General features: G+C 42.2%; 1 protein-coding gene across 2 annotated transcripts in view; it reads left to right on the top strand.

Annotated features, from left to right (window-relative positions):
* Positions 1-12,314, top strand: part of TMEM272 (transmembrane protein 272) — a 53,846-nt gene extending 41,532 nt beyond the window's left edge. For both annotated transcript variants that reach the window (XM_043997287.1, XM_043997286.1), the window contains exon 5: positions 11,707-12,314. In XM_043997287.1, the coding sequence (XP_043853222.1) occupies positions 11,707-12,069 (363 nt within the window). In that variant the 3' untranslated portion in view covers positions 12,070-12,314. The remainder of the gene's footprint in view (positions 1-11,706) is intronic.
* The last annotated feature ends 1,143 nt before the right edge of the window (positions 12,315-13,457 follow it).

Genomic DNA, 13,457 nt, shown 5'->3' with positions numbered 1-13,457 from the left:
ATACTTCAATCTGTATTCAAATACCATTAGTTCTTCCTCTGTTGATGGTTTTCATTTTTCATACATCCTTCTGATAGCATCCTGTTCATCATTTCTTCCCACTTAGTTTTTAGAAGCAGTGAGATTGAGAGCCCCAGGCCTAGAGTCAGGAAGACCTGAGTTCAAATCCAGCTTTGGATACTTAAGAGCTGTATGACCCTAGGCAAGTCATTTCTCTCTATTTGTCTCAGTTTTCTCAACTGTAAAATAGGGATACTAACAGCACCTACCTCTCAAGGTTGTTGCAAAGATCAAATGAGATAATATTTGTGAAGCACTTAGCATAGTGACTGGCATATAATAGGCTCTATATAAATGCTTGTTCCCTTCCCCTCTACTCTTAAGCCCTTCACAATCCTGTCCCAATATATCCTTCCAGCCTCACTTCTATATCACTCCACTTCCCACACTCCATGGGTCAGCCAAAGTGGCCTGATCTCCGTTCCTTACACATAGTACTCTCTTGTCATAGTGTCTTTGCCTTGATGGCTCCTCATGCCAGGAATGCACCCCCTCCTTACCTCCACCCCCACAGAACCCTTCATTTCCATCAAGACCTGGGTTAGGCCCTACCTTCTACACAAAGTTTTTCCTGTTCACCAGTTGTTGGTGTCCTCCTGTCCTCCCTTGTATTTATTCTGTTTACATTTATCCTATGTATCTATAGCTTCGTCTATATATGATATATGTTCCTATGTTTATAGCTATATCTATATATCCCTATCTATCCATCTACATATATATCCATACCTATCCATCAGTCTTTATCTATTTATCTATTCATCTATCTCTATTTATCCATCTATATCTATCAATCATCCATCTATCTCTATCAATCTCGATCTATCTTTCTATCTACCTCTTTCTTTCTATCTTTCTATCTACCTATATATCATCCATCTATCTATATCTATCTATCACTCTATTATCTATCTCTCAGCTATCTCTATCATCCATCTATCTATCTCTATCTATCATCAATCTCTCAGCTATCTCTATCTATCATCCATCTATCTCTATCTATCTTTCTATCTACCTCTTTCTTTCTATCTACCTATATATCATCCATCTATCTATATCTATCTATCACTCTATTATCTATCTCTCAGCTATTTCTATCATCCATCTATCTATCTCTATCATCAATCTCTCAGCTATCTCTATCTATCATCCATCTATCTCTATCTTTCTATCTATCTACCTCTTTCTTTCTATCTACCTATATATCATCTATCTATCTATATCTATCTATCACTCTATCATCTATCTCTCAGCTATCTCTATCTACCTCTTTCTTTCTATCTTTCTATCTACCTATATATCATCCATCTATCTATATCTATAACTATCAATCTATCATCTATCTCTCAGCTATCTCTATCATCCATCTATCTCTATCTATCATCTATCTCTCAGCTATCTCTCTCTCTTTCTCTCTCTCTCTCTCTCTCTCTCTCTATCTATCTATCTATCTATCTATCTATCTATCTATCTATCTATCTATCTATCATTGTCTTCTCGGATAGAATGTAAACTCCTTGAGAGCAGAAATTGTGCCTTTTTTGTTCAGTATTCCCAGTGCCTAGAACATAGTAGGCCCTTAATAAATGCTTGTCGATTGACTAACACCCTCCCTGATGAGTAATAACTCTGCATCTTACAAAGACCCTGTTGCTTCATTACCCACTGTAAGACAAAATTTATTATCAAAATATTTATTACTCCAGCTCTATCTTGGATTCTGGTGGCATACAGGTGCCCCAAGGCCCTTGTTAGGATGCAGCCTTACCTAAAACAGAGACCTATGGCCAGAATCCTGAACAGAATTCCGTAAAGAGGATACCGAGCACAGAGGAAGTCATTAACTTTGGAAGACTCACTTGCTGAGCCATCTGACTGCTGAGGTGAACTTTTCCTTCTGAGGTGTTAGAATCTGGGCAGACTGCTCTTTTTAATAACAGAAACTTTTCCTCTAGGAAAGAAACCAGAGAAAGTGGAGTCATTTCCTTTAATGAACAGCCTGGGACCCTAATAAACAACAGTGATGTTTTCCTGCCTAGCTAAAACCATGCAATAGCAAATTAAATTTTGGTACTCATCACCACAAGGTAATTCATAAGAAGTCAATAATCATTAGCTCCAAGAGGGAATAAATTTCTAAGATGCACCAAATATAGAATTCTCTCAGCAACAATAACATTTAATATTAGGCACCCCCAGAAGATTACATTTGTATTCCCAGCATTTCTGTGAGGTGGGGGTATTAATCCCATTACAGCATTTTATGGATGGGAAAATGGAAGAAGGATGAATTTGCTTAGTCCAGAGTCATTGAATGAAATATTGCTTGAACCTTGTTATTATCATCTTATCAACCAATAAATCGTCAATTAGCATTTATCATGGGCCTACAATTGTGCCAGGTACTGCCTCAAGCACTGGTAATAAAAGACGTGCTGCCGCAGACACTGTTCTATCTCATAACTTGGCCTTTTAGAGGACTGTGGTGTTGGATTGGCACAAAAAAGTCCATTTAGAAAAAGGTAAACGAAGATTTGTTTTTTCTGGTGATTGCAAAGGGTAGAAGAAAGTTGTATTCCATCGAACATTTTAGGAGTGTTTTAGAGAAAGGACTAAAACTAAGGCCTAAAATGGCTTCTTCTTTGACCCAGGGGTTTAATGGAGTTTATTTTTAAGAGGTAAAGGGAGGGGGCAGCTAGGTGGCACAGTGGATAAAGCACCGGCCCCGGATTCAGGAGTACCTGAGTTCAAATCCAGCCTCAGACACTAGACACTTACTAGCTGTGTGACCCTGGGCAAGTCACTTAACTCCCATTGCCCCGTGCAAAAAAAAAAAAAAGAGGTAAAGTGGCTACAGATTTAGCCAGCAAAGACTTGGGTTTGAGTCCTGCCCCATACATACTGGTTATGTGACCTAGAGTAAGCTTCCTAGTATTACAAGTTTAAATTGCAGAAAAGGGACTGACTTGCATGGGTGGAGGGAATTTCCTCAGCACTTGAGAGAGAATTATTTGGGAATGGGGAAAGTAGGGTGGGAAATCTTTGACTTCTCCACCTCTCCTTGACCAGAGGAAAACCTTATTGACGTGGGCCTAAAATCAATCAGAAAGGGGTTTTCCTATGAGATATAAAATCAAAGATGCAGCAGGGCCTGGGAAGCTCTTCTGAAAAATGATTAACCTGGCAGATAACAGGGCAGACATATCAAGGGATCAAGGGGCTATAACAGGATAGCTGGAAGCCAAATGTTAATCAGGTGTGTTTACTACCTGGCCGAGCCTGGAGACAGATAATCCCAGAAGTCAGGGTTATCACATCAAAAGTCCCTCTCAACCCCAGCACTGAGGAATGTGACAAGCATTCCACCCTCCCCAAAAAACCCTCCCCCCCCCCAAGCTTGTGAACTCTGATCCCAGAACTCAGAAAATGTAATACCAACTGTTTCAGTACTCCAGCCCCCAAAATGTCAAGTCCCCCCCCCACCATCTATCCTCTAGAAAAGCTTTGCCTTCCCTCTGTCTTTTGAGGAAATTCTTTAGAACTCTTTTTCCTCCCCAAGAGGCTTAGGCCTTTGACTTTCCTCCCAGTCAACTTCCCTAGCACCAAATAATGATTACTTTAATTCTGACTGGACTGTGTAGAAGAGCATAATTCTTTATTAAGGAATACCTAAGAACCAGACCCACCACCCACCCATTTCTTTTTCTTTCTTTCTTTCTTTTTTTTTTAGGCACTTGGGGTTAAGTGACTTGCCCAGGGTCACACAGCTAGTAAGTGTTAAGTATCTGAGGCCGCATTTGAACTCAGGTCCTCCTGACTCCAGGGTCACTGTGCCACCTAGCTCTCCCTCCACCCATTTCATATTGACCCTCAAAAGACCTCAAAAGACCCTCAACCACCCATAGGTGCTTGTTGCAAGGTCCCAAGAACAGCAGAATAAATTAGACGCAACAAGAAAAGGTAGCTTCAGGACCCTACTAGGGCCCCTACCCCTACCCTCAGGGCCCAGTGGAGAGCTACACATACCTGAGGAGGTATTCATGAAGACTAGAGGAAGATGGGGCAAGGAAGTGAAGACAACAAGCATTTATTAAATGCCTACGGTATGCCAGGCACAGTGCTAAGTGCTTTAGAAATATTATCTCATTTGATCCTCACAGCAATCCTGAGTGGTTGTTACCCTCATTTTGCAGTTGAAGATACTGAGGCAGATAGAGGTTAAGTGACTTACCCAGGACCCCACAGCTAGTAAATGTCTTAGGCTGGATTTGAATTTAGGTCTTCCTGACTCAAGGCCCAACACTCTAATCCATCAATGGTTTCCTTCAGTTGGGAGCTGTGAACCTTTACCACATATGACCTGCAAGTTTGAGCCCTGGATTATTTTTTTTAATCATAAAAGTTTTTTATTATTTTCCAGTTACATGTAAAGATCATTTTCAACATTTATTTTTGTAAGATTTCTAATTCCAAATTTTTCTCCCTCCCTCCCTTCCCTTCCCCCTCCCCCAAACAGAAAGTAATCTGATATAGGTTATATATGTACAATCACATCAAACATACTTCTGCATTGGGTATGTTGTGAAAGCAGAATCAGAACAAAAGGGAAAAACCTCAAAAAACAAAAACCAAAAACAAAAGTAGGAACAGTATGCTTCAATCTGTATTCAAAATCCATAGTTCTTTTTTTTTTTTTTAGTGAGGCAATTGGGGTTAGGTGACTTGTCCAGGGTCACACAGCTAGTAAGTGTTAAGTGTCTGAGGCTGGATTTGAAGTCAAATACTCCTGACTCCAGGGCTGGTGCTCTATACACTGCATCACCTAGGTGCCCCATCATAGTTCTCTTTTCTGGGTGTGGAGAATATTTTCCATCATGAGTTCTTTGGAATTATCTTTGAGCCCTAGATTCTGTATCTGCTTGTGGAAGAGTACAACCCAGAATTTGGTGAGGAATGTTTTATACCCATGACTTTAAGAATAATCCCAAGGGGCAGCTAGGTGGCACAGTGGATAAAGCACTGGCCCTGGAGTCAGGAGTACCTGAGTTCAAATCCGACCTCAGACACTTAACACTTACTAGCTGTGTGACCCTGGGCAAGTCACTTAACCCCAATTGCCTAACTAAAAAAAAAAAAAAGAATAATACCACTCTTCCCAGGGATGGTTTATTGCAGAGGGAAGTATATGCCCCTGGTTTGAGGGCACGTTTTTGTCCTTTGTTCCCTGCCATACCTTCTCAGTAAGTGTTCTTTTATAAAATAATAGTAACAAAGGGCCACTAGGTGGTGCAGTGGATAGAGCACCGGCCCTGGAGTCAGGAAGACCTGAGTTCAAATCTAACCTCAGACACTTGACATTTAATAGCTGTGTGACCCTGGGCAAGTCACTTAATCCCAATTGCCTTACCAAAACAAACAAAAAACCCCAACCAATAATAATAATAACAGTAACAGTAACAACAATGTAGTGTTGCCTGGGCATGCCCTTGAGGTGCCTTTGGAGCATGTCCAGATTGCCTAACCTGGAGGTAGGTCTCTGCATCCCCTACCACAGGAATGGCCTTAGCCTCCTTTTATTGGCTGCCCATGACTTTAAAACTATTGACCAAGGGGGCAGCTAGGTGGCGCAGTGGATAGAGCACCAGCCCTGGAGTCAGGAGTACCTGAGTTCAAATCCAGCCTCAGACACTTAACACTTACTAGCTGTGTGACCCTGGGCAAGTCACTTAACCCCAATTGCCTCACTAAAAAAAAAAGCAAAAACAAAAACAAAACAAAAAAACTATTGACTGAGGGGAAGCTCTCTTTTCCTACCACTCTTCACAGAGTAGCTCAATGCTCACAGAATACAGTCCCAGTTTGAAGTTCAAAACCAGCCTGGGACTTCAGTCCCCAGCGCCCTGGTTTCTCAGGGCTCCCATGCTAGGCTGGCTGACTGTGCCATCCTACCTACAATCCTGGCTCCAAGATTGTTAAGGCTCTAACCTCAGTACCTGAAACTGAGGAGGACAAACAACAGACCAAAAGCAAAAACAAACTCTCCCAGACCCATTTCTCAGAGAGGGGGTAAAAGAGAGAGAGTCCCTTCCCTTCTCACCTGTTCAGTTCTTGGAAAGACTCGGGCAGCCAATCAAAGGTGGCCACTCCCACCCATGGGTGTGGGGTGGGATTGGGGATGGACACAGAAGCCTCCATGTTAAGCCTTCTGGACATGGTCCCAAGGCCCTTCAAGAACATTTCCATTTTAGGCAACAGCAGCATTTATATATAGTGTTTTTTTAAGGCATGAAAAGTTCTTTTCATATGTTATCTCTTTTGGGGGCAGCTAGATGGCACAGTGGTAAAGCACTGGCCCTGGATTCAGGAGTACCTGAGTTCAAATCCGGCCTCAGACACTTGACACTTACTAGCTGTGTGACCCTGGGCAAGTCACTTAACCCTCATTGCCCTGCAAAAAAACCAAGAAACAAAACAAACCAAAAAAAACCCCAAAAACATATGTTATCTCTTTTGATCCTCACACAACCCTGAAGTAGAAACTATTACTCCTATTTTACAGTTGAAGAAACTGGGGCAGGTAGGTGGCACAGTGGATAAAGCATTGCCCTGGATTCAGGAGGACCTGAGTTCATATCTGGCTTCAGACATTTGGCACTTACTAGCTGGGCATTAGCTAGTTTTGTGACCCTGGGCAAGTCACTTAACCCTCATTGCCCTGCAAAAAAAGAAAGAAAGAAAAAGAAAAAAGAAAAGAAAGACAGATAAAGAAACTGAGACTGAGAAGTAAATTGCCCAGGGTCACAAAACTAAGTATCTGGGGTAGGATTTGAACTCAAGTCTTCTTGACTCTAAGTTGAACACTATTCACTGTGCCACCTAGTTCCCAATTATTTAGTTGGTATCAACTGGCTGACTGATATTGGGAGATATAGGCTGGTTAATTAATATTGGGGCACATCAGATAAGGGCTTAAGAGTGATAAGGTTAGAACACCAACTCCTTGGAGTGTTATGTAAATGCAAGCTATTATTATTAATATTATTATTTTAGCTATTATTTTATTCTTCTTATTATTTTTGTTGTTATCTTGTCTACACCCTCAATTGTACAAAGAAGGAAACAGCTTGTTTTTAGGTAGCCTGGGTCAGGACCCCAATTTTCCCACCTCCTCTTTCAGATAGATGGATAAATTGATTAGCTCATATCCTCAGAAGTAATACATCCTATATCCATGAGACACAGGTTCAAAGGACTTTTTAGAGAAAGAAAATCAAAGAGCTTTGAAATCAATTAGAGATTAATTTAGATTAATTTGAAATCAATTAGATATCGATTCAGAGATAAGAAATCAAAGGTTAGAAGGTAAAAAACCAAGGGACCCACAAAGAGGCAGCCATTAAATGCTAGACATAAGAAAACACGTCAAAAGGCTCACGGCTGTTTTATCATGGCAGTGACTGCCCCCCCTGATGGGCATCCTTCCTTGGATATTCTCAATGGGAAAATGGCAGGTTCTTGTAAACTACTTGTGCCTGCCCTTGAGGGGTTTAGCAAAGCCAGAGAACGTGCTTCAGTGTTTAAAAGAGAGAAAAGTATCTGGAGCCTAGAGCATATGGTAACCAACTCTGTCGTCTTTCAGCTGGGAAAGGAAATCCAGGCTCACGTAGGATAGCAGGCAGCACTTACTCCCGCTGGCCACGTTACTCTGGCCCCTCCCGCTGTGGGACTCAGCCAGTAGCCTGGCCATGGTGCAGCCGCTGGGGGGCAACAGGATGCTGCCTTGGAGAAGACAGCTGATATCATAAGTAGCCCATGAGTACATTATCCCCCTCCTGCTCTGACCCTGACACGGTACATTTTTAGCAAACTCTCCCAAGAGCAGGACATACAAAATGTGGGAAATGTACAAATAAGGAAACCAAGGAACAGAACCTGGTTTTAAGGGAAATCCCACTAGCCGGGATGCCCTCTGGGTTAAGGTCACACTTTAGAAGTCCAGGTTTAGTCTCTTTTTCTACATAACACTATATTCACCCTGAAATTCTCCAGCTCTGAGTCAAACAGCTAGCTGCCTTCTTGAATTGCAGAGGAAAGCAAACCCTCCCATTCTTCTTTCCTCCTCCGTGTCCCCTCCCTTCCTGGATTATCCTGCAGCTAGCAGCCTGCAGCACATTAGCTTCCAGGTTTTTTTTTCTAATACTTTAAAAACAGCTCAGGATGGGGCTGCTAGGTGGCGCAGTGAATAGAGCACCGGCCCTGGAGTCAGGAGTACCTGGGTTCAAATCCGACCTCAGACACTTAATGCTTACTAGCTGTGTGACCTTGGGCAAGTCACTTAACCCCAATTGCCCCACTTAAAGAAAAAAAACAAACAGCTCAGGAAAGTATCAGCAAGAGGGAACATGGGTTGCCCCTAGGAAAGGGGAGAGGTAAATCACCCTTGTCAGCTGGTGGCACAGTGGGCCTGGAGTCAGGAAGACCTGAGTTCACATGGGACCTAGACATTTACTATCTTGACTCTGGGAAAGTCACTTAACCTCAGTCTCCTCAACTATAATATGGGGGATGGCAAGAAGATGTACCTCCCAGGGTGGTTGTAAGAACCAAATGAGGTGATATGTGCACTTAGCACATAGTAGGTGTTCCATTTCTTTTCCCCAAACATCTGAGACAGCACATAGTTGGCCTCTTCCATCCTGCTTATATAAGTCCATTTTTAGTCTGCTTGGTTGCAGGAAGAATTGGAGCCAAAGACAAGATGAGTTCAAGTCAAGTCACTTCTCTTGGCCTCAATTTCCTATTTTGTAAAATAAAAGAGCTGGTCTCTAGGGCCCCTTCCATCTATAGTCTGTGATCCTCTTCTGTCTAACTTCTTAGAAGGAGGATTTGTATTGAGGATATGGCTTTCTGGTTGGGTGAGGGCCAGTGAAGAGAGTACTGGCTGTCCTCTGACTCATTCACAATGGAAATGCCGTACATTCCTTAGCCATCATTCCATATTAAATTACCCTCTTTGTCCCTCATCCCATCTCCTCCGCTGGCCCCCCCCCCTCAGGGACACGCCTCATTTCAAAACGAAATAACAGCTAGCCATCAAACTCTGGTTCCATCTGGCATGACTGAACAGCACCCAGATCGCTCATCTGAGGAGAGACAAGCCCTGAATTCTGACATTCCTCTCTCTTCTGCTTGGGGTTTTCTGTGTTCTAGACTCTCGGATTCCAACCGGTACCACATCTTTTCATGTCATTTTGGGACGGAGAGTCTTCATTCAAATTTAGGTCTTTAAACATTAGAATGACCTGTTCTCAATATGTAAACACACACACACACATCTCACTTCTGGAATGCAGATGGTCTGACAAATTAGGGTGGAATGGGGGCAGAGATGGAGGTAGGCCTAGACTCTTCCTTCACCCAAAGGAGATCCATAGCACCGGATCAATGTTAACTATTGTTATGTAGCTTGGATAGTGTGGCAGAGGCAAGAGAAACACTGGTCTCATTAAAACTGTTCTGTGCTTGGGTAACAACCATTTTATACACACACAAACACACACGTTTGTGTAAGGAAGTCTTTGCCGGGAAAATAAAGGAGATATTTCATGACAAGCTAGAATTACAGCATCTCCTGTTTCTGTCCAGCTTAACCCTGGTGTGATATGCTCAGACTTCTTCACTAAGAGTAGCTAGAGGGAGCAGCTAGGTGGCGCAGTGGATAAAGCACCGGCCCTGGAGTCAGGAGGACCTGAGTTCAAATCCGACCTCAGACACTTAACACTTACTAGCTGTGTAACCCTAGGCAAGTCACTTAACCCCCATTGCCCTGCAAAAAAAAAAAAAAAAGAGTAGCTAGAATGCTTTCTACCTGGTTGGAATCTCAATGGAGATTTCTCAGTGTTTGCAGTAAAAAGGGGAATGGAAAGGTGGGTGTGGGAAATGTACAAATAAGGAAGGAACCTACTGCTCCCCCCCCACTCAATCTACAAATGGAGTAGGGAGTCAGAAGAGGAAAGGATGGCCCAAAAGATAAGCTCATCCTCTCTGTTTTACATAATACTGGGCGTGTGCTGGTAAATGTTTAACAACCAGCCCTCCAGGAAAAAAAGAGTTCTCTCAACACACTTTTGAGTTTACTCTTCATTAATTATATTTTCTCAATCTTTCTTAAGACAACAAAACAATTAATCAAGCCTTGATTTGTAGTGTTCATTCATTAATTCCTGAAGTACTAACATTTAACAAGCCCAGTTTGAGCGGACATCAGCCCACCCCTGCTGGTATGGGCCCTCATCGCCTCACACTTAGACTGTTGTAGTAGCCACTGGTGCATCCACCTGCCTCATCTTTCCACATTCCAATCTACCCTCGATTCAGCCACCAAAGTGATATTCCTAAAGGACAGGTTGGATCATATTATCACCATCATCACCCTACACATTTAATAAACTCCAGTGGCTCCCTATCACTTCCAAGGTCAAATACAAAATGTTCTATCTGCCATTCAAAGCCCCCTCCTACCTTTCTAGTCTTCTTATACCTTACTCCCCATCCTATACTTATTCTTGGATCCAGGGACCCTGGCCTGCTGGCTGTTCCACAAAAAAAGACACTCCATCTCTCAGCTCCAGGCATTTTCTCTGGCTGCCCCAGCATGCCTGTCATGCTCTCTCACCTGATCTCTACCTCCCAGCTTGCCCAGCTGTTCAAGTCCCAGCTTCCCACCTAAAATGCCACATTCTATAGAAACCTGTTCCCAAGCTCTGTTAATTCTAACACCTTCCCTCTTTTAATTCTCTCTTATTTATCCTGTACATAGCATGTTTGTTCCTATTTGTTTGCTCTTGGCTCCTCCATTAGACTATGATCTCCTTGAAGGCCTGTACTGTCTTTTACCTCTTTTTGTATTCCCAGTGCTTAGCACAATGCCTGGCAGGTAGTAGGTGCTTAATAAATGTTAATCGACTGACTGAGCATCAATACACACACACTAATCAATGTTGAAAAATTACAAAAAACAAGCCTGGATCCAATATGAGAAGACACCTCCACCCCACTCCTTTCCTGAGGTAGGAAGTATACAAGTGTGGTAGATTGCATATATTTTCAGACTGCTTTGACATATTGATGAATTTAACCATTTTTTTCTCTCCTTTTTCTTTAAAAATATTATTTGTTATATGGGATGGCTTTCTGGGAAGGTGAGGGGAGGATACTGGAAGAAATATTGATAATGTTTAAAAAAACAAAGATATTGATTCAAATTTGGTTTTCCTTTTTCTTTTCTTTTTTTTTGGGGGGGGGGTAGAGTTGGGTGGGGTGGGGGAATGAGAGTTAAGTGACTTGTCCAGGGTCACACAGGTAGTAAACATCTGAGGCTAAATTTGAACTTAGGTCCTCCTGACTCCAGGGCCAGTGGTCTTTCTACTGCACCACCTACTTGTCCTGATACATTTTTTAAAAATATGAGGGGGCCTAATGGCCTCTTGGGTTTCATCCAGCTCTTCATCCATGATCCTATAACTAGGTGAACTCTAAAGATCCCTCCCCCATCCATCTCTAGTGATCCCTGACATTCTCTTCCTCTCTTTCTCCTCCTCCCCATCCCCTTCTCTGCCCCCTTGGGCCCCTCTGCCTATATCACAGGTTTCCCTTCTGCTCTATGACTCCACCAAGATGAGGCAGCTGCTCTCCAAGTCTGTTGTGATCGATGATGACGATGACGACGAATATCCCTGGAGACAGAACGCTCATAAATACTATATCCACCTCATCCTCAGCCTTTTCCTCTTCATCTGGTTCATACTGGGCAACTACTGGGTCTTTTCCATCTACTTGCCCAATTTTATTCCTCCTTTCCACCAGCCTCAGGATTACTGCGATAAAACCCTGTATCTCTTTGCTGTGAGTGTCCTGGTTATAAGTCATTCAGTACTATTCTTGCTTGTTGTTTGTAGCTGTTGTATATATGTCTTTTCCAGGCAAAGGTATACTGTTGAGGAAGACTAGGACCACACAGACCCCATTTCAAGGAAAGGCAATAACCACACTCATTCAGAAAACCAACAAAGAAACCACGAAAATACCCTTGTGGATACCTTCCAACAGAGTTGGGGTTCTTGAACCTGGGAATTGTAAACCTGTTTTAAAAAATATTTTGATATCTCTATCTCAGTATCACTGGGTTCCTTTGTAATCCTACATGTTTTCTTTTCTTTTTTTTTTTTTTTTGGTGAGGCAATTGGGGTTAAGTGACTTGCCCAGGATCACACAGCTAGTAAGTGTCAAGTGTCTGAGGCTGGATTTGAACTCAGGTGCTCCTGAATCCAGGGTCAGTGCTTTATCTACTGCGCCACCTAGCTGCCCCTATTTTCTACATTTAAAAAAATTATTCTGAAAGGGGGTCAATAAGCGTTACTAAACTTCCAAAAGGGCCCATGATCCAAAAACAAAAAAAGAAAAGAAAAGAAAAGATTTAGAATCTCTTTCTAGACATACATACTGCCTTGGTAGGGAATCCTGCTCTCACCTGCCACCTTTTACATTCAGAATTTCATCCATAAGGAATTTCATTTTGTTTTTTCTTGAGGCAAGAATAGAGAGAAGGGGAAAGATTTTCCATGTATAGCATTTGCCTCACATGGTTGTTGTGAGGTTCGAATGAGGAAATGTATATAAAGCATCCATATATACTTAATGTCGGTCAGTGCAACTACTCACTGTTACGAGAGCAAGGCTTGACAAGTTATTTTAACATGCCAAGTGGACCTGATAGCTGTGCTTTGGGTTAGAAAGGCTGCTCTCTTAATGAGTCCAGCCACCCCTTGCAAGAAGAGAAAAGCAGCCTCAGGTTTGTTCTGACACTATCTGACCCCATGGAAGTTGGCCAAAATCTATGTTAAAGGTCCCCTTTCAGAAGGAAACCACATTGACATTCCAGCCCAAGACAGGATGATGCCATGAATGTGGGATACCTTAACTTGGTGCTGACAGATCAAAGTCAGTTGGCCAATAAGTATTTATTAAACATTTATTTGTGTCAGGTACTCTTCTAGGCACTGGGATACCAAGAAAAAAATCCCTGGTCTCTGCCCTCAAGACACTTGCATTCTAATGGAGGCGAAGGGGGATTATTATGAATAGAAGGGTTCCCTTTTGGAATATAGTAGCCATGTGATATTGAAAAGCTATTATCTTGGCTTTGAGTTTATACTTCTCACTGCCCTCCAACCCCTGCTACCTGTATAGTATTTGATGGGAATGTAGACAGTGGTATCAAACTCAACAAGGAATGTGTGTATATAATATATATATATATATATATATACACACATATATATATATATATATGTACATATACACACACATATATATCTCCGTATCTATAGATTTGGATA

This window comes from Dromiciops gliroides, chromosome 3 (genome assembly GCF_019393635.1).
Source record: "Dromiciops gliroides isolate mDroGli1 chromosome 3, mDroGli1.pri, whole genome shotgun sequence".
NCBI classification, from domain to species: Eukaryota; Metazoa; Chordata; class Mammalia; order Microbiotheria; family Microbiotheriidae; genus Dromiciops; species Dromiciops gliroides.
The sequence above is the reverse complement of the archived record's forward strand: the minus strand, read 5'-3'. Positions and strand labels throughout refer to the sequence as shown.